At 39.4% G+C, this 20,357-nt stretch overlaps 1 protein-coding gene across 2 annotated transcripts in view; it reads right to left on the bottom strand.

The window, feature by feature from the left end:
• Window positions 1-5,975: 5,975 nt before the first annotated feature.
• Window positions 5,976-20,357, bottom strand: part of RPTOR (regulatory associated protein of MTOR complex 1) — a 423,325-nt gene continuing 408,943 nt past the window's right edge. For both annotated transcript variants that reach the window (XM_070937688.1, XM_070937689.1), the window contains 3 exons: window positions 9,803-9,919; window positions 9,007-9,136; window positions 5,976-8,074 (listed from right to left, as the gene is read on the bottom strand). In XM_070937688.1, the coding sequence (XP_070793789.1) occupies window positions 8,006-8,074; window positions 9,007-9,136; window positions 9,803-9,919 (316 nt within the window). In that variant the 3' untranslated portion in view covers window positions 5,976-8,005. The remainder of the gene's footprint in view (window positions 8,075-9,006; window positions 9,137-9,802; window positions 9,920-20,357) is intronic.

The following is a 20,357-nucleotide window of genomic DNA, read 5'->3' as shown; positions in this document are numbered from 1 at the left end:
TTTTTTCTATTTACATGGTAACTTCAAATGGACACTAAACGATTGGTTGTAAGTTGAGAACTGCCTGCACAAGCCATGTTCTGTAAGAGTTGGTGCATATTCCAAAACTAGCAATTTCTTGTTTATTATGGCAATGAAAGCACAACCTCTGCATCTTTTACTCACAAGGAAGCAAGCTTGACCAAAAGGTATATTTTCTGTTTTAAATAACTTGTGGTTAGCTTTGCTATATCCTTGTGGGATTTAAGTTGGCAATATAGGCTTATTTCTGAGTAAATAGCGGTGAGGTGAAATTAACAAATATTGGGAAAGCTGAGAAGGACTAACCTTCAGGTAGGAGTTGGGATTGGGTAAAGGTAAAGGTTCCCCTCGCACATATGTGTTACTCGTTCCTGACTCTAGGGGGTGGTACTCATCTCTGTTTCAAAGCCGAAGAGCCAGCGCTGTCGAAATACATCTCCATGATCACATGGCCGGCATGACTAAATTCCAAAGGCGCATGGAACACAGTTACCTTCCCACCAAAGGTGGTTCCTATTTTTCTACTTGCATTTTTTACGTGCTTTCGAACTGCTAGGTTGGCAGAAGCTGGGACAAGTAACGGGAGCTCACCCCATTATGCGGTACTAGGGTTTCGAACCACTGAACTGCTGACCTTTTGATCGACAAGCTCAGCATCTTAGCCACTGGGATTGGGATGCACCAATAAAACTAGGGAGACTGAGCACCCCTCACTTTAACAGTAAGCATAAACAGATAATTGGAGCACCAGTAATCCCTATAGAAATGCTTCCCCACAGAATTTGTTACCCATCTAGGACAACAGCCACAAGTTCCTGAAAAGAAGACCCTGAACTTATAATCGGTGTAACTGATGGGCGTCCTCCTTGTTTAAAATTATCTGTAATTTAGTATAGTCATCACAGTTGATTAAAACATATACCACCGACTGAGCTCATTTATAGTTCCCATGGTAACTACTTCCAGTAAGAAATAGCAAAGCACCATGTCAATTAATTTTAAAAAAAGCTTCAGACAGGCTTGACAGACATATTAGTCTTTTGTTCTTTATTGTGGTGGCATTTCATTGAGGATATTTGTATGGAAGACTTTTTAATCCTGCCGCACCTCCATTCATAACACTCTTTGCAAGCAATTTGCCAGGCCGGAATTGATTTAATATCAAATTAAGCAGCACACATACTTTGCATTTGTTGTATAGCCTTTTCCTCACAATCCAGATCATTTTGATCAGCAAATGTTTTTTTATATCAAAACCACTGGACCAATGTTGCAACTTAAATTTGTTAGAATTGTTTCTTTTGACAGGTGAAGAATGTCACACAGATAGTCCCCAACGTACAGCCATTCATTTAGTGATTGTATGAAGTTACAACAGCACTGAAAAAAGTGACTTATGACCATTTTTCACACTTATGACCATTGCAGTATGTCCGTGGTCATGTGATCAAAATTCAGACGCTTGGCAACTGGCATATATTGCAGTATCCCAGGGTCATGTGATCACCCTCTGCAACCTTCTGACAAGCAAAGTCAGTGGGGAAGTCAGATTAATAACAACTGTGTTATTAATTTAACAACAGCAGTGATTCACTTAACAACTGTGGCAAGAAAGGTCATAACATTGAGAAAAATTCACTTAATAACTGTCTTGCCTAGCAACAGAATAATTGGGCTCAATTATGATTGTAAGTCGAGGATTACCTGTTATGTATTTTCAAAAAGCTAAAATCTCCTTCATGCTGAATCTGTTATTTTCCATTTCAGACTAGATTCCTATGTACTTGATTGGATTCCTATTACAGGTTTCATTTTCACAGTTACATTCCTTTTTCCTATTGCCAGAGTGAAAGTGTGCATGAAAGAAAAAAAAGTGTGTTTTGTGCTGTGGATGGAAAACACACATTTTGATTTGGACACTCCGCTGAATTGTGTGTTGTGACCCACCAGCTGCCAGCAAAGCTGGCAGCAGACTCAGACAATGAGGAGGTTGGGGAGGAACTTGGGCCAGTGCTGGAGTCTGGGGAAGGCTCTGATGGATGCTCTGCGTCAGACGCAGAGATAGAGCCAGGGCTGTCCGACATTTCCCAGTCACCGGAGAGGCAGCTGCCTTTGGAGGCCGATATAAGTGAGGAGGAAGAACAACTGGGTCCTGTTCCAGATGCACGTATGTGCAGAGCAATTAGAAGAGGTGAGCAACGGAGGACAAAGAGTCGACTTGGAAAGCAAAATACACGTGGACGCTGAATGGCCCCTCCCTGGCTGGGGAATAAATAGAAGGAAAGGGGGGTGGTTGTCGTAGGAAACAACAGTTTGCATTTCTGAAGATTTTGCTCATTGTGTTTCCTGCCACAAAGACTGCTTGCCAGAACTTCATTTGCAGCCTTTCAGCTAGGAGCTCATGGCCTTGCAATTATCACAAGAAACTGATAAGGTCTGTTAGGCAATTAACTCCTTGAAGGACTACTGCCTGGACTTTTTGGTGGGTGGATGCAATTAATTCACAAGAGGTAAATAAAGGGGTTTTTCGTGACAAGGAGTCTGTTTCTTGCTTCTGTTAAGGCTGGGTCAGAACAACGCTATGCAGGACATAGTTAATTGAATTCTGCAACAGCTCAATGGTTGCACATTTTAGCTAAGACAGATTCTGGAGGTTCTTATAGGGCAAGTACAGCAAGGTTGGTGTGACCTGGGCCCTTCTCTTCCACTTTGACCCCCTGCGTGTCTGCTCATCAATCTTGGCAATATCTTCCTTGCCTTAATCATGGTTAGAGTTGAATTCAAACATGGTGTATCCAATTGGCTTACGCTGCTGCCTCTCTTCCCCGAATTTTTCCACCAGCTTCTTTCCTCACAGGTGGCTTTGTCTTTTCCTTATTTTTCCTGGATGTTCAAAATGCAGGTGTTCTGCACGTTCAGACAGAAATGGTGTACGCCACAGTCCTTGCACAGATCTGGCTGTTCTGAACACAGAATGATCCAAGCACAGCATGTTTCGCCCGACAGTATTTTAGAAAGCTGCTAGTCAGCTTCAAGCTCAAGCCCACTTAGTCAATGTTTCTGAGTGATTTGGGGCCAGCCAATATCCTATGTTCTAACATAGTTGTTAGAAAGATAAAATGGGAGAGATAACAATGCACCCTATCTCGAGGAGAAAAATGTGCCCTAATTTGTATGTTGGTTTTAGAGATTTCAAAGCACTTTGATGGTCTCTGCAATCTTTATATCAATCCTATTAATATTGATCAGTATTACTCTTACTGTACTAAAGAAAGGGGGAGACATTTAAAAACAGCATTTAAAGGCCTATCTAAGGAGCTTATGGCCAAACAGCTCATGCTCCAGCTAATTATTCACCCAATGTCTTTTTGTTGGACTACAAAATCTGTCTCCCAACACACTTTGCTGGCTGCAGATAATTGTAATTACAATCCCACACATCTCCAGTGCATCAAGTTGTGAAAGTTTGTAAACCGATTCTTACAATCCTCTTAATTTCTACATGAACATGAGAACAAGAATGTCTGGTGTTGTCCTTTATGTTAGAAAAAGTAGAGCTTGGGCTTTACACAATGAAGTACGATACACAAAATAGTGCTTAAACTAGTCTCTTCAATTTTTTGAATGTGACACAAGACTACCTGCATCACACTTTTAATTAGCATTACAAATACTAGTTTATATTCATCACAAAATGTGATCAAAGGCTTGATTGTACCTGTAGCTTAGAGTAGTTTAGAGTAGAGTAGAGAATAGGAGCTGGAAGGGACCTTGGAGGTCTTCTAGTCCAGTCCCTGCTGAAGTAGGAGAACCTATACCATTTCGGATGACTGTCTAGTCTCTTCTTAAAAACCTCCAGTGATGGAGCCCCCACCATTTCTGAAGGCAAGTTGTTCCACTGGTTAATTGGATTCACTGTTAGGAAGTTTCTCCTTAATTCCAGGTTGCTTCTCTCCTGCCCTCTGAGGCTTTAGAGAATAATTTGACCCCCTTTTCTTTGTGGTAGCCCCTCAAATATTTGAATACTGCTATCATGTCACCCTTAATTATTTTCTTTAGACTAGCCAAACACAGATCCTGCAGCCGTTCTTAATATTTTAGTCTCCAGGCCTTTGATCATCTTAGTTGTTCTTCTCTGAACTTTTTCCAAAGTCTCAAAATTTTTTTTTGTAGTATTGTGACCAAAATTGATTGCAGTATTCCAGGTGTGGTCTTACTAGGGTTTTATAAAGTGGTACTAATATTTCATGTGTTCTTGATTCTATGCCTCTTTATGCAACCCAGGATTGTATTAGCTTTTTTGGCTGCTGCTGCACATTGCTGGTTCATATACAAGTGATCGTCCACTAGGACTCCAAGGTCCCTCTCACAGTTACTGTTTTTGAGCCAGATCTCTCTTAATTTGTACTTATACAAATTCATTTTGTTGGATGGGGGCCCGTTGTTCAAGTTTGTCAAGATCTTTTTGGATCTTGAGCTTGTCTTCTGCGGTGTTGGCCAGTAGTGGTATTCACTTACCTTCGCTACTGATTCGCAAATGTTTGCGCGTGCATCATCTCTCTGCATGCACAGAGCCTTCTGTGCATGCCCAGAGCGTCCGTGATGATGTCTGGGTGGGCGGGCAGAGCCTCCTGCCACCAGTTCGCCCAAACCGGGTAGAACCGGTAGAATCCCACCACTGGTTTTGGCTATTCCTGCCAGTTTAGTGTCATCTGCAAATTTGATGAGTTCCCCTTCTATTCCCTCATCTAAGTCATTTATGAAGATATTGAAGAGTACTGGGCCTAAGACGGAGCCTTGTGATACCCCACTGCTTACTTCCCTCCATGTGGATGTAGTACCATTAAGGACTACTCGTTGAGTGCAGTTTATCAGCCAGCTACAAATCCATCTGGTGGTGATGTTGTCTATTCCACATTTTTCTAGCTTACCAAGAAGTAGGTTGTGGTCTACTTTGTCAAATGTCTTACTGAAATCTAAGTATACTATGTCCACAGCATTTCGCTGGCCTACTAATTTAGTTACTTTATCAAAGAATAAAATAAGATTAGTTTGACATGATCTGTTTTTAACAAACTTGTGCTGGCTACTAGATATAACTTTATTTGCTTCTAGTTGTTCACAGATGTTTTTTGATTATCTTTTCCAGGATATTCCCAGGTATTGATGTTACATCTTCTTGTGAAGATGGAGGGGGCAGAATGCAAATCATATTTAGAGCCAACACATTACTAAATGCAATATATTACTAAAAAATGTAAAAAAAGAGGAAACCTTCTGTCATCTGGAGGGCTGCATACAAGATCAAGAAGCATATCTAGTTGGTAGCACTATCTGAAATTAAACTAGGTTAGATTCCCCCCCCCCAAATTGACATGTTTTAATTTGGGCCAATGTTTAGATTTCTTTTTAACAACGGAAAAGGTAAGAAACTCAATTTTGTCATTTCCAGAAGCAACAAAAACTAAATTGTAAGTCTTATTTCTTCTGAATATCACACTTGCCCAAAAACCCAATTTTAGTTTTCACCACACCTGAAAGGTTGATATATTGTCGCAAGTACCACATATGTCAAGGCACGCAGAGATTGGGAGTTATTGGCTTCACATATACTCATTTCTTTTTCTGTTTGCAGTTTCTTCTCTAGAGTGAGCTGTAGATCACAGGCAAACAGGAGCCAGGTGATTTTCCAGGCTGATACACACATACACATTCACATACATAGACACAATTTCTGCCCACTCACTTTGAAAATCAAAGAATAGCTGTAGCTCTTGCAGAAAAGTTAAGGCAGCCGAGGCAGAGTATCCAAGCAGCAGTGCTTACCTTCTCTTCTTCTGCCCAAGAAAGGAGAGCTACCATCTTGAAACTGTCTCCTCCTCTCCCTCCCCATCCATTCCCCAGGTTTCTTTCATGGCATCAAAACAACAGTTAACTCTAACAACCAAGGGCTTCTTCTGGCATTTACATTTTATTAACATTTATTTCATTAATTGTTTTACTCTTACATTACAATAGTCTGGTGGTTTATTATTCCTTTTCATTTTCCTGAAAATAAATAGAGAAGTGAACTGTGTAAGCTTTCTGGAGTTTTGGTTAAACTTCATGATTGGATCACCATCTCAGATCTTTGCAAAAAAAAAAAAAAAAAAAAAAAAAAGCACAGCTCTTCCTTTCAAAAACGATGGCATTTGAAAGAAAGACTACCATAGCCTTACTTCGGGCTATGCAAGCTGAGAGGAAGCACGAGGAATCTTGTTCTTGAAATAAACACATTGGATATAGGTTACAAAAAATAATAATCATATCCTCATTTAATTGTGTAGGTTAAGTCAGTTATAAATGGATCCCAGACTCTGGCTTGATGCTTAGGAGCACAATCAACTATTTAATCTTCCCTGAGTTAAATGCCACTTGGGGAGGGACAGGCATAGCAATTGGGGGATGGGGAGGGGACAAAGATTAAATCTTCCAGCAGAGCTGACACTCGAATCAGCAAACTGGTATATAAAATCACACTTATTTATTTCCATCACTAATTTTGCAGCTTGGGCAATGGTTCTCAGCTAGCAAACTACGCACAAAGCAGGCTTCATAATGAGAACCGGGAGGTGGATTTTGCAAGCAAGACAATGCTCAGTTCCATCATAGAGAAGATGAAGAGGATGGCTCCCTGCTCTTCATGGTTGTGAGACTTCACTTTCACGCTTCTCCACAGCTTTGTGGACATCTGCCCTTGGAGCCAATGCCAGAAGAATTAACACAATTCAGGCACAATTCACACACTTCAAGGAAGGCCTTCTGATCTTAAGCTATTGAGGCTGTTTCCTACATGAGATTATTTCTCTTAGGTTTGGCCAGATCGTGGTCTCCGTAGTAGGGAAAATCAACCGTTCTTTGCAGTGATCACGTGCCCCTGCGAATATAAAAGTCCTGGGCATGTACACAGCTTGCCACTGTGCAAGTGTCTGAAGCAGAGGAAGGACTTCTATGTGGGCACTGGCCTTAAGCCTGCTGCAAGTACCTGCATCCATTAATAAGATGATCAATAGCACTTCTGTAAAACAGAATTGGGGAGGGAGGGTGGATTTAAGGCAGTGGTACAATAAGTGAAATTTTTATTGTCTATGCAGAGGTAGCAGGCCATTTCTTGTGCTTAAGGGGTTCTACAATGAGTAAGAGGAGCAGAGGGTCACTGCTTAAGGATGGCGAGGGCATAAAGGGGGAAGGTCTCTTGCCCTGTAATGCTTTTTCATGTAGCTACTCAGATGTTATGCCTGTTTTCCAACGAACATCACAGAAACTGGGGTACTTTCCTGTTTTCCCTTCCACAGTGGCAGCCAACTCTATTATCTGCAGCATTAACTTTCTCTCTCTCTCTTTCTCTCCCTTAAGATTCTCCTTAATTTTTTTTTCCTCTTGTTTCCGGCAGGACAATGAATGACAGAGGTGGCCAGTGGCATACAGAGTGGAAAGATACGCATGGACTATCCAAATCAGGCAACCTGCTAGCATGCAACTGCCAGGGCAGCACTTGGCACAAAAACAGGTAGCAGCCACAGACTTTCTAGGAAGAACATGTGGAACAGTAGAGCATGTTCTGAATTCGTTCCTGATTTAGAGGAAAACCCCATCCCTCTTCCGAGAAGAAGTTTAAACAACCAGAGAAGCAGCCATTAGTAGTGGTAGTGGTGCGGGCGGTGGAACTTGCTGAAAATTTAAATTCTCCTTTTCCAACAGTTCCTGGAAGTTCCAACTATGAAGAAGACCACGCTTCTCTCCCTCCCCTCTGATGCAGAATCATCAGTAGCTAAGTCAGGAAGAAAAAAAAAATGTTCAAGTCACGGGGTTGCACAGCAGCAGCAGCAGCAGCAGCAGCAGCCAACACTAACATTCAAGTCATATTTTCACTATGTACATCATAAGTGAGGCATGGTTTTGCCTGCCAGAAGATGTCCAGCCCTGACAAAGCAATCATACGCTGTTATCTGATTCGTTTCTCTACTGAGTACACAGAGATGTAGTAATCATTGCTTCCAACTGCCAGATGAGGCTGTGGATAAAGAAAGAGAAAAAAAAAAAGTACATTATATACACAAAGAGAAGAAGGGACGTATTAATTCTGATTGGCCTTAGTTGGCAGCCAAAATTCGTGCTTAGCACTAACTTTCCTCCTCCCACAAAGGGGGAGAGATTGATTGGCTTTAGGATCAAAGGCATTTTTTGTTTCACCGGGTTTATCTGATACCACTGCGGAGGCAATCCCTCCTTCTCTGTCTCAGTGTGAATGGAGGGTGAATCTCATGCCTACAGTTCAACGCAGGGAGATTCAGAAAGCAGGGAAACAGCAAGCTGTTTTTCTGAAGTGAGGCAAGAAAATTGCTAGCAACTTCTGCAGAGTTTGAGGAAAAGGTGGCATATTAAAAACAAACAGATGTACAATAAAGCCATGAAGTCATCTAATATACAGAAAGCCTCCTCTGGGTGTATGCTCAAACTTCTTCCACCTCACTAAATAAAATGGGCACCAGGTTGACTGAAAGACCAGGAATATTGACAAGCTCAATATTGCTTCATTATTGTGGACTGGATTTTACTTTCATTTTTTTAAAAATGTACAAAGTTGCTCATAAATATTCTCACATGTTAAACACATGTGAGTTTTCTCATTCAATAACATTTGAGAAATCTGATCTAGGAATAGGAATAGCATTTGAATTTTGTGAAATGAATTGTTAGTGCAGTATATGTATACTTATTTTAATATTCTGTGCTGCTTTCCAGAACCAAGTTTTCCTGGGACAGCTTACAATACAGTAAAAGCACATCGCAAGGAATTTAAAACTAAAATAATAACTGTAATGCCATTTATAAATTATAAAACTGTAATTAATGGTGTGCCCTCTGGATACCTTTACCAATCCTGCTTTTAAAAACCTATTCAATTCTAGAAGAGAAGTTCTACATCAGAGAAAGGAGACTGACCCAGTGTGGATGAAAGGCTAGGCAGCTGATAGCACCTACTCTCTGGCCCATGAATCCATCATAATACTTGATATTGTTGATCAGCTCACCATGCCCATTGTAGATAGCAGTGAACTGATTCATAGAACCGCTGCAAAGTAAAACAGAAGAATATTAATCTTCCAGTAGTTAAGACTTAAGAGCAGACTTTTTCTACTCTGTTAATCTACCATGGGTTCCAAGACATCTCATACCAGCCAAGTGAAAAAAAAAACACAACTCTTTGAATTTTCAACATAACCTCTTCCAAAAACAATCTTGGAGCAAAAGATGGAGTTGCTCAACAAAGGTCACAGGTGTAGGAATAGAACGTGCAACTTCGGGATGGTCTGATTTGATAACTCAAGTAGCAAGCAAGCTGATGAAATTGAATATAGGACGTTGGCTATTCTCAATAAAGAAAATGCTTCTTCAGTGAGTTGAACCACGATGAACAAAAGCCAAGTTGCTGAATTTAAGGAAAATTTTAAGAGATAAAACACAGCTTCACGAAGCAAAGGAAATAAGATATATTATTTATATCAAAAATAAACAAATATTATGGGCTGCAAAAAGGAGATGATTATTAGATGGTAACAAAGAGATACATAAAACTCATAAAAAGCTGCCATCTACTGATTGTCCAGAAATTTGCAATTCAGATACGATATGCTTAATTAAGGAAAAGAAATTGAAGTGTCTTTAAGAATAAGATAATTATTTCGTTTGATTTCTGGAGGAACAAAAAGCTGCTTGACTGAAAACCTTTAGATCTTACCATGCAAATAAATTGGCTTGGGGGTGAATGTCCAAAGCTGTTAATCCTTTGACTATCTGGAGGACCTTTACTGATTCTGGCATTCTTGGATCAAAGAAACGGACATCTCCATTTACACTGCAGACAGATGAAGCAACAGACCATTAATAATTTGTCCCAACATGGAAAAGAAACTTTGTGTATCTCAGAAACTTCTAATTAGCGTCAAATTAAGAAAGTGCAGAGTTAATGCTTAGTTTATCAACATCTCTGCCTTATTCATCCTTGTGAGCCTCTTTTTCAGGAAGTATTCACAAAGCTCGAGATAGTATAGAAATCAGCATGAACATATTTGATTCAGCTCATTTGTATATATGGAAATAATGCATACAGTATGGGTCATTTCATTTTTTATTTCTCCAACCATGTGTAATGACCCTGGGAGACAGGAGGAAGACTCTCAACCTAGACCAACTACCATGCCAAAAGTATTTCAGACCATGAAAACAAAAGGGGAGTGGGAAGTGTCTCAGAAGGGACCTTCCCTAGTTTCCCAGAGAGTAAAAATAAAGAAGAGAAAAGATACTTTCAGGTTTGCAAGACTTGTTAATGTAACCTTACTATAAGGATAGAACTAATAATCTTGATTGTACTTCTTACCTGGACTACAGATAGTCCTCAACTTATGATCTATCTGAAAAGGGGACTTATGACCCGGATTCAAAGTTCCGATGGTCAGTTCATGGTCATGAGTCTGCACTCTGGGTGCATTGATGGCTGTTTGCAGTATCCCATGGTCATTTGACTGCGTTTTATGATGGTTTCGCTGAAAACTGGCTGTTACTTCGGTTTTTTGACAAAACAGCACCATAGCAAACTATGGGTTCATTGAACAACAGTGGTGTCTGCACTCATGATCATGGTGTTCGTAGCTATGAGTGTAGTGATCACTTAATCACCATTGCAAAAAATGTCATCTTATGACCGTTAGGAATCACTACTGTAATGGGGCAGGCTTCATTAAATTTGTAACTTGAGAATTACCTGTATCTCATGGGACTAACATCAACCTTGCAAGTCAAGCCCTCTTTGTTTCTATGGATTGCACTTTTTGCATGACAACCTCCTGTTCTCCCAAGACCATCCCAACAGACTGTGTGTGAAGTCATCACAAAAACTATCTGGTTTTTCTATTTGTTTCATCTTGGGAAGAAAATTCAGTGAGTTCTGAGAGATGGCAACCGACATGGATTTAAATCATGTGATGGAACCATTTCCCCATCATATTAGTTTTATTTATTATTTATCAATGTATTGATTGATTTCATTCAGGAGTTAGGTCATTCAGGTTCTTTTATGGTAAAGAGTGCAGTATTGCCAAGTTTATGAAGTCTTATCTCAGGCCAGAGCACTCATTTCAGCTCAAAAATGTCATAGAAGCACACCAAAGAGAAGACTTAAATCTCCCAAGTTTTCAGCATAAGCAACTTTGTCTTAGCAAATTATGAAGTCTTGTGAAGTAATTCTGATTCAGTGCAGTAACTTAATTTAAAAGCACATCAGACAGGCAGCAGTAATTTAAGACATTTATGACTTTTTTAAGAATGAATAATTTTGAAAGTGGTGGGAGTATCATTTGGCTTATATAATAATTACCAAGAGATTCAAATTAAGATTGTTAGAATAGTGATTATTGACCTCAGCCACTCTTGCTCTTACGTTAAGAGAAATGACCACAAACAGCTGGAAAAAAGAAATCACAAAAAAGGCATCGATAAGTCTGGTCATAGCCTTGAATGTCAGTGCAATAATTTAAATGCCAATATTGAAATGTAGCAGACAGTAATGGGAAATCTTTAGTTTGGTAGTTAAAACTGCTTTCTTTCAGAAAGAAACTGAAACTCAGACATTAAAGAACAGTATGTGCTGCCGAGTGGTTTGCCAGAAGCTGCAAACCTCTTCAGATTGGAGAGGGTCAGTCTTGGAGCCCTTGGGGTGCTACCTGTCCCAGTTCTGCCATCAGAGACCTTCTCAAGGGATGTTTCTTCAAACCTGGCAACTTTTGTGATGTGTGGACTTCAGCTGTCTGGAGAATTCTGGGAGTTGAAGTCCACACATCTTAAAGTTGCCAAATTTGAAAAATAGTGTTCTAGCAGAAGGCAAGTAAAGGTGTGATAGACTCAGTGGTGGGTTGCTCCCGGTTCGGTCCGGTTCTTGCGAACCGGTAGTAACAGCGGCGGGAGGCTCCGCCCCCCCAGCCAGACGTCATCATGGACAATCTGCGCTTGCATGAGTGCTAGCGCTCCCGTTGCGACTGGTAGCGGAGGTAAGTAGAACCCTCCCCTGGATAGACTACTTCCATTTAACAAATCTAGGAAAACCTGAGTGGGTGACAGTGTGTTAGGAAGGGAAAGGAACAGAAAAGAAGAGGGAAAGGAAGACAATTATAATATGTGAAACAGAAAAAAAGAGAGATCCTGTTAGCCCCTGTTGGAAACCAAATACTCTAAATTAAATACACGAATTGTTTTTCATACAAGGAGAAACAATGTAATTCCTATATTATCAAGTTTCTCATACCAAATAATTGTTAAACCAAAATTTTAATTGTTTGTGATCCACTGTTCCTGCAGCTGTGAAAAGAGAAGGAAACTGCCAATAATTTTGCCAACAGCAATGGCGTGAAACATGCAGAGCTCTCTATTTGGCATTCCAGGGTCAGCCTTCCAGTTTTTAGACTCTATTACTTTGGGCAAGTTTAGCAATCATATCTGTTAGCGTCCTTATTGCAAATAAAAAGGTGAAAATAATTTGATTTTTTTTAAAAAAACCACTATAACATCCTCTTCATGTGGTTCAGAAATGTGTGGATAGTGATTTTAACCCTTCCTCTCCCCTTTTATGGAACTAGATTAATCATGCAATCAATCAATTAAAAAAAAGAAACTAAAAGATATATATGAAATCCAGAGTATGAAGGAACTTTCTATCATTTGGGTTTCATACATATCTTTTAGGGATTGTAGAATTGTGAATGCAGGTTGACTTTCCAAGAGTTAATTTGTGTGTGTGTGTGTGTGTAGCGGGGGTGTTGTTACTCATTTCAATCGTTGTTTAGGATTTTCTCTTGCTGGTTATGTAACGTGTATCAAGAAACTGGTCTTCATAAGAAGTTGAGAAAGGTTTATTAATAATTGATGAAACTTCAAAAATAAAGAGCTTGAATATCCTGTTCCTGCATCAAATTGCTTTAAAATCCATGAAACTAGTTCTTTTTTATTGTATAATGTGCTTTGTACAATAGTAAGATATACTTTGTTTATATTGGCCACTTCTGATAATGTTCACAAAGTTTGATTGTTATCCCTCTGCTTTTGGGAAATAATTCAAGAGTTGAACTTTCACTTGTAGTATCTTGTTGCTTTAGAGTTGCCATAGGCTGGACTGAAATTCTTAGGCCCGCCAGCAGGCTTTTAGAGTAACTGCTGATTGTCAGAGACATTTTCTTGGCCAAACCTCAATTATCTGGAATTCATCAAGACATTATCTTAGCTCTGTTAGTTCTTCTCTATTTTCTTCTACATTACTCTCTGAAATTAATCTTTTTTGCTCTGCCTGGTTTAACTTACTCTTGACCAAAGGTGTCAAACTCGATTTCATTCAGGCCGCATCAGGGTTGTGTTTGACCTTGGAGGGCTGGGGTGGGCGTGGCCATGGTGGGTGTGGCCGTCACATCACTCATGTTGGGGGCTCCTTTGGTGGCCCAAGCGCTCTGCCAGGGAAATGGGCTCCCGAGCTCTGTTTTCAGCTGGGACGGCCTCCTGCAACCCTCTGCCAGCAAAAATGGAGCTCAGGAGGGCCACACAAAGCTCTCCCGAGCTCTGTTTTCACTGGCAGAGCACCACAGGCTGGTCCTTTGCTGTTTCCAGGGCGGCCCCGTGGGCCAGATCTAAGTATCCCACGGGCTGGATCTGGCCCCCGGGCCTTGAGTTTGACAGCCCTGATCTTGACTGTTTCTACTTTTGTTCTTCTATTTCTGCACATGGGATCCTCCCCTTATTAGAGGTTATTTATTGTTCCTTGTTTTATAACCCTCATATTGAATATTGTTTCTTTATCTACTTGTCTTATTGGATCTATTAGTTATTACTATTTCTTTTAAAATCTCTTCAAACTGCCAGTCCTTATTTTTTTCCTCTTAATACACATCACCTTCTGATTATTTCTGCTCTACAGATATTTTTCTCCTGCCTAGACCATAACTAATTTCTCCTATTTGTCTTTCATGCCCATGGCCTTCTTTCTTAGGAATGAATGTATTTGTGGGGTCCTCAGTGCTCTATGAGCTTGATTGTTTTCCTGCAGATGGTTCATTACCAAACTAGGTAACATAAGTAGTGCACTGATGTTCAACTCTGAGCTACATATATTCTCTTCTCTTGGTACTAATGTATTTATTTCCTTTATCTGTATGCTGCCTATTTCCAAAGGCTCCCAGGAACATGTCTCTCTTTGCAAAAGTGTCAATAATATCTTTTTTGCAGGATTCTTTGATTGTTACCATTCACTTCTTTTCTTTAGGTCTTGCCTTTTCCTCAGACTGCAGTATGTTCCAATATTTGACCATTTCCCTTTAATTATTAGGTGACTAGTATCTAAAGCATTTAATTATTATTACTATTGCTACTACTAATAACAATGCCAACTGTATTCCAACAAGACCTTTTGCTGGGAGGGTCACATTCTTCCAGAATTAAAAGTTTAAAAGTTAAAAAGGTTAAAAATACAATCAAAAGAGGATTTCCGCAGGGAGAATGAATGGCAGCTACAGGTCCATCGAGAGTGTACTAATGCATGGAGGAACTGCAAGGGTTGTAATAGCAATAGTGCATTGACATGGAAGAAAAAATGGAGCTCTAATAATAGGATGAATGATGGAAGCACCAATATTTGATTCTTTGTGCATAGATCAATTGGAAGCTGATGGTGAACTGCTTTATCTTTCTACCTGAAAAATAAACCTTGGCATAAACCAGCTTTTCTTAAGCTTGTTGATCTCTAGTTTTGTTGGACTATATGCTCTCATCATCCTAGGCAGCAAATGGCATTGGTCACATTGTCTGCAAATGATGGAAGTCACAGTCCATCAGAACTGGAGGCCTTCAAATTAAGCAAGGCTTTGTAAAAAACAAAAACCTGACACTGATGCAGAAAAAAAAAGATTGTATTTTTCAGCCAGACAATTAGAAAAGCCAGTTGCCAGTACTCAATGCTATGAAATGAAGGCCACAGGGAGAAGATGCCCCAGCTTTCACACCTGGTGTTAAGCTGCCAGTGGTGTAGCAACGTTATCATGCAGCATCCCTGCCCTACAGAGAGAGCAGGAGTGCTAAAGTGGGTGGGGGGAGTCGAGTGTGGTAGAGAGAAGTAAGATAGATGTAGGTCTAGACTTGTATTCCTAAATAACAATTTGAACCATGTATATTACCATGTATACCACCCAACTAGTTGATATAAAATATTTATACTGGTACACAGTACCACACTCACCACACGAGCAGCAAAGCGATTACAGAAATCAGTCAATGTTTATGTTTCTGGTGCCCTTTCTTGAATAACCTGCATAAATCAGTGCCTTTGTCTCTTCCATTTTTACACAGAGTGAGACCTTTCTTTATTTATTATGCTAAAATGGTCCAGCTCCGGCATTGTTAGTTCTTCAAAAGCTACAATGGCCTCCTGAGTTGCAAAACATTTTGAATTTCAAACAACCTCTTTGGAGTTTGAAACAGTGGCCTTGAGTTCACAAAGGCTTGTTTCAATTCTCTTGGAAGTGTCACATGCTCAAAGAAATCTCTGTTCAGGCTCAGGCCATTTCCACCTCAAAACACTTTTGGGAACAAATGGTTGGGAACACAGTGAATTTGACAGTGAATTTGAAGCCGAGCATTTCAAGTACAAACCATTTGGCGTACAAAACATTTTGCACACTCCTACACAGGAGTCTTTCCATGCCATGCTACCGATTAATGGCTTGCCTCTGTAACAATCTAAATATAAATAGAGATTTCTACACTGGAAATAGTGAGCAATTGTAATTTGTTAGCAACATATAACGGAGTGATCAGATCAGATTCACACCATCTTAGAATAAAAGATTCTGTATGTGCTACAACTGCTTTTAGTGCTATTTTTTTTACATCCATTGCTACAATCAATAAAAACAGAAATTAGAAAGAGCCCTGGTAGCGCAGCAGACTAAAAGCACTGTTATTAACATCAGCTGCCTGCAATTACTGCAAGTTCAAATCTCACCAGGCTCAAGGTTGACTCAGCCTTCCATCCTTTCTAAGGTAGGTAAAATGAGGACCCAGATTGTGGGGGCAATAAGCTGACTTTGTATAAAAATATACAACAGTATGAAGGCTATTGCTTAATGCATTGTAAGCCGCCCTGAGTCTTCGGAGAAGGGCGGCATATAAATCAAATTAAAAAAAAAAATTCTGTCACTAAAGTTGACTCTCACTCTTAAGACTGCATTTGTACTAAAATAATTGACAACTTTTCGAAAAAGCTTATTGGGCTAAGGCAACATTGAGATTCTAAAATCACCTTCAAGGAATTCTGGTCATTGTAGTGCTTGAGGCTTAGTTACTGGGTAAAAAAAAATCTGAAATATCTACTTATTGCTGAAAAACAAAAGTAATTGTGAGTAATTTGTTCAGAGTCAAAGGAACGTGATTTTTAGATTTGTTTCATAGGCAGAAGACATGACAATATTTGTTTATCTACAACTGCTGTCACTTTTTCTACGCCCTTTCTTGCTACAGTCATAAAAGCAGAATGTGTAGAAAGAAAAAGAGATGTCCCCAAATCCCACAAGAAGTAAACAGACACTCAAGCTACTCAGTGTTTCTCTTGCAGACAGATCATTCTCTGAAGTTAGAACTGACCTTGCTCTACCTCTGAAGGAAGGGGGAAAGAGGAGAGGGGTGGTAGATGATTATTTTTCTCCTCTGTATGCCTTCCTTTTATACAGATCTCTAATTAATCTTTTCCTGTCTTCTGAATTAATAAATGTCCATATTCAGGATCTTATGTTTTCTTGGCTGTGAATCTATGATCTTTAAACGCTGTTGCTCAACCAGTGCAACTATAACATCCTTCCATAAAGCTGTGCCCTCCAGATGTGCTGGATGTCAATTCCCAGGATTGCAGGGTGAATAACATGCAGAAGGAGGAAGTTGCTTAACAAGGAACTTTCAGCATCTTTCCTGACATGAATGTCTCCCTAAATTATATTATTCATCCAGGCTCAGAGATGCTGCATGTATCTAATAAGACAAAAACTCAGATTTGGGCAGGGGGCTTTTCCTGCTTTAGACAGAAGTATTTCTCCCTTCCAAGATCAGTTGTGCGGTTTTTGGGGACCCAGTGGGTTCCCGAGTTCTGTAGGCTGCCCAAGAAGAAAGCTGCCCTGACATCAGCTGCTCTTTTGGGAGCAGCTCGTGTGCTACCAGTTCCCTCTTCTGACTCTGGAAGACATCTGTGCTCTTCAGCCGTGCTCTTCTTTGGCATGCTTTAAAATCAAATTAATAACTTATTTTTACAGCTTAGCCTTTCTCCTGGAGGGGCTATGTGTTTTTTGTTTGTTTGCTTATAATGCTGAAGCCATGATTTGTTTTGCCAGTTTAGACTGCTTTTGATTTGTGACTACTGTATTGTTTCATAATATTACATGTTTTATTTGGATGTTCATTATTCTTTATTGAATTTTGCTAGACTCCAGCATGGGCTGGCTTTGCTGGGACCATGCGGGAGGGATACAAGTATACTAAATAAATAATCAGCAGTGAGTACATAAGGAGGCACAGGGGCTTAGTCCTGGGATGATAGAAATTAAGTCACACGTCTTTTAGGTAATATTATCTGATAGCCAGCTCCTGCTGTTGCTACTGACTTATAGTGGGAAGCTCCGGGTTTTATCTAATATTAGCCAGGACATTATCACTGGATTTGCACAACAGATTTAACCTAGTGATCATATCTGCTTATTTTCTTGATTCGCAAAACACATTTCTAGCTTGCCTTTCCTCTGGGGCATCCAATTCAATATATATTCACAAAGCTTACGTTCTTTCCCTTCTATATACCAATTAGCCTGAGGTCTTCTTAGCTTCAGGAAATTTGCTGTATCAAAATCCTTCACGGCATGCCTGAATTGCCTTCTCTTTTGGCAAAACAAACTGAACAGCATGTTACTGAAGATAATAGGAAAGTTATATGGGAGTCAACACATACTCTGTTGTTCCAAGGAAGATTTGAGTCCCTTCTGAATCTGAATGGGAAATGCTATTGCTGAAAATTCTGATGCTTATCCAATAGCAGGGGCTGCCTGTGGGGTTAATTCAGAATCAAGGCTTGAGGGAACCACACAGGGATTTCTAGGGGAGGTATGGTGAATTGAAGATGTCTCTGCAAAAGCAGAGCTGATGACCATGGCAAAGACCAAGGAACTAACTGGTGAGTAGACCAGTTCCTTGAAACTTCCCTGGTTAAAGAGAAGATGAGAGATTGCCTAAATGTGCTCTGGATGGCTGCGGGTGGGGCAACTCTGCACCCCCTGCCTTGCTTCGTCCTCCACCACCCCCGCCTTGCTTCATTCTTCGCCACTTTTTTTACTTGCTTGCTATCATGGAAGCGGTTGATTGATTAACAACAGATCCCACCTCCCCTCACATTCTGCTCCCGCCCTCCCCATCTTTTAATTGGGCTGTGAATTTAAATAAATTAAAACATAAATAAAACTAATTTATGTTTTTAGTTTACATAGTTTTTATCTTTTATGATTGTAAGCTGCCCAGAGTTACCTTGAGGTAAGATGGATGGCTTATAAATTTTATAAACAAACAAACAAACATTGTCAGTAATGTTTGTAATGATATCTGCATTTATGGATACACTATGTCCAAAAGCTCTTAATGAAGGAATGACAGGTGTGGAACAAATTTTATCTATGAAGACAGAGAAAGTATAGAAAGTATAGATCAGATGACATCCAAAAGTATGTTTTACTAGATATACAATAGAAACTGGCTGAAGTTTTAAAAATTAAAAGAAAAATACAAATTATAAACCAATAAAATAGTTTGTAATAGGATTTCTTATTGGAACTACAAAAGAGGCCTGTTAAAACTTGGAAGAAAATCTGTGTGATGGGATAAAGAAGAACTGAAGAGAAATCAAATCCTACAACAATATTTGATTGAATTATATTACTATTATAAGTAAAAGGAAGTAATATAAAGTTAGTTTATTTGATCATGTTAAAAGAAAACTTTTTTTCACTAAGTTTTGGACTTTTATGGAGTTTTTGCTGACCCCAGGATGGAAATATTGAAGCTTCATGGATTTTCTTATTAAGGGATGGGATATGGGATGAAGAGATATCTATTTGTAACCTTATAGAGTGTGAAGAGTTATTATTTTTTTTAATACTTATTGTGATGAAGGTTAGAAGTCACTTCTTTATACAGTAGAACCTCTGATCACAAACGCTTCTGACCACAACCAAATTGGGTTCCGACCAAAAAATTCATAATTTCTTTGGCATGGCCGATTTCCCCTTCCATGCATTTTTTTGTAAGTGCCAAATTTCCAAAATTAGTTTAGGTCACAACCAAATCGGTTTGCGACCAAAGTTATGGAACGAATTATGGTCGTGACCAGAGGTTCGATTGTATATGTCCTTTCTTTTTATTACATTCTTTTCTTTTACTTATTTCTTTCTTTTTCCTGCAGTTTTTATTATTTTTTTCTATTCTTATCTCTTTCTGGAAGTTTAGTTCATATTAGTTTTTACTATCATAATCAAAATTCTTAATAAAATTATATTCCTAAAAAAGAAACAATTACACAGAGCTTCACATCCTGCAAATTAAAGTACTTTACTTCATTCCTAGGGAAAATAAAGATGACAGAATTTGCTGCCCAATAGCAGTTGTGACGAAGTATTACATCACAGAGAATTTATATGCTTTCTTAACCCAAAGAACCTCTCTAAAAAGACAAATGGCAATATAGAGGCAATAATTTATATTCTGCTGTTCCATGAATGGAGCACTTAATAGTGTGTGCTCTCACATCACATTTATTGAGAATAAGAAATGGATTTATGCACAAAAATTTGCTAGATGGGGAAATAATTTCACATAGCTATAAGCTCAGAACATGCAATGAAATCTTTCCCACTGTTTCTTTTTTTAGTTTCCTTTCTTGCTACCAAAAGATTTGTGAGTGCCAATGTGAGCTAGTAGTTAAGATAAAGGACTAGGAATGAGGTTCAAGGCCACATTCTGCCATGGAAGGTCAACTGGCAGACATCTCTGTCAATCCAACCTACCTCACAGTTAGGTTACTTTTAGGGGGGAAAAACCATTGGAGAAAGAACTCAGTCTGTTGCCTTGGTTCTTGAAAGAAAGGGAAGTTACAGATCTAATGAACAAATTACTTCTTTTGGCTAGTTACCCAATTCTTCCCTTTTGCTTCAGCATCAGAAAAAAAATCCGAAGTGGAG

The sequence above is a fragment of the Pituophis catenifer genome, unplaced genomic scaffold (genome assembly GCF_029215685.1).
Source record: "Pituophis catenifer annectens isolate HBS135680 unplaced genomic scaffold, rPitCat1.0.hap2 SCAF_2, whole genome shotgun sequence".
In the NCBI taxonomy this organism is placed as follows: Eukaryota; Metazoa; Chordata; class Lepidosauria; order Squamata; family Colubridae; genus Pituophis; species Pituophis catenifer.
This window is presented reverse-complemented; position numbering and strand designations above follow the sequence as displayed.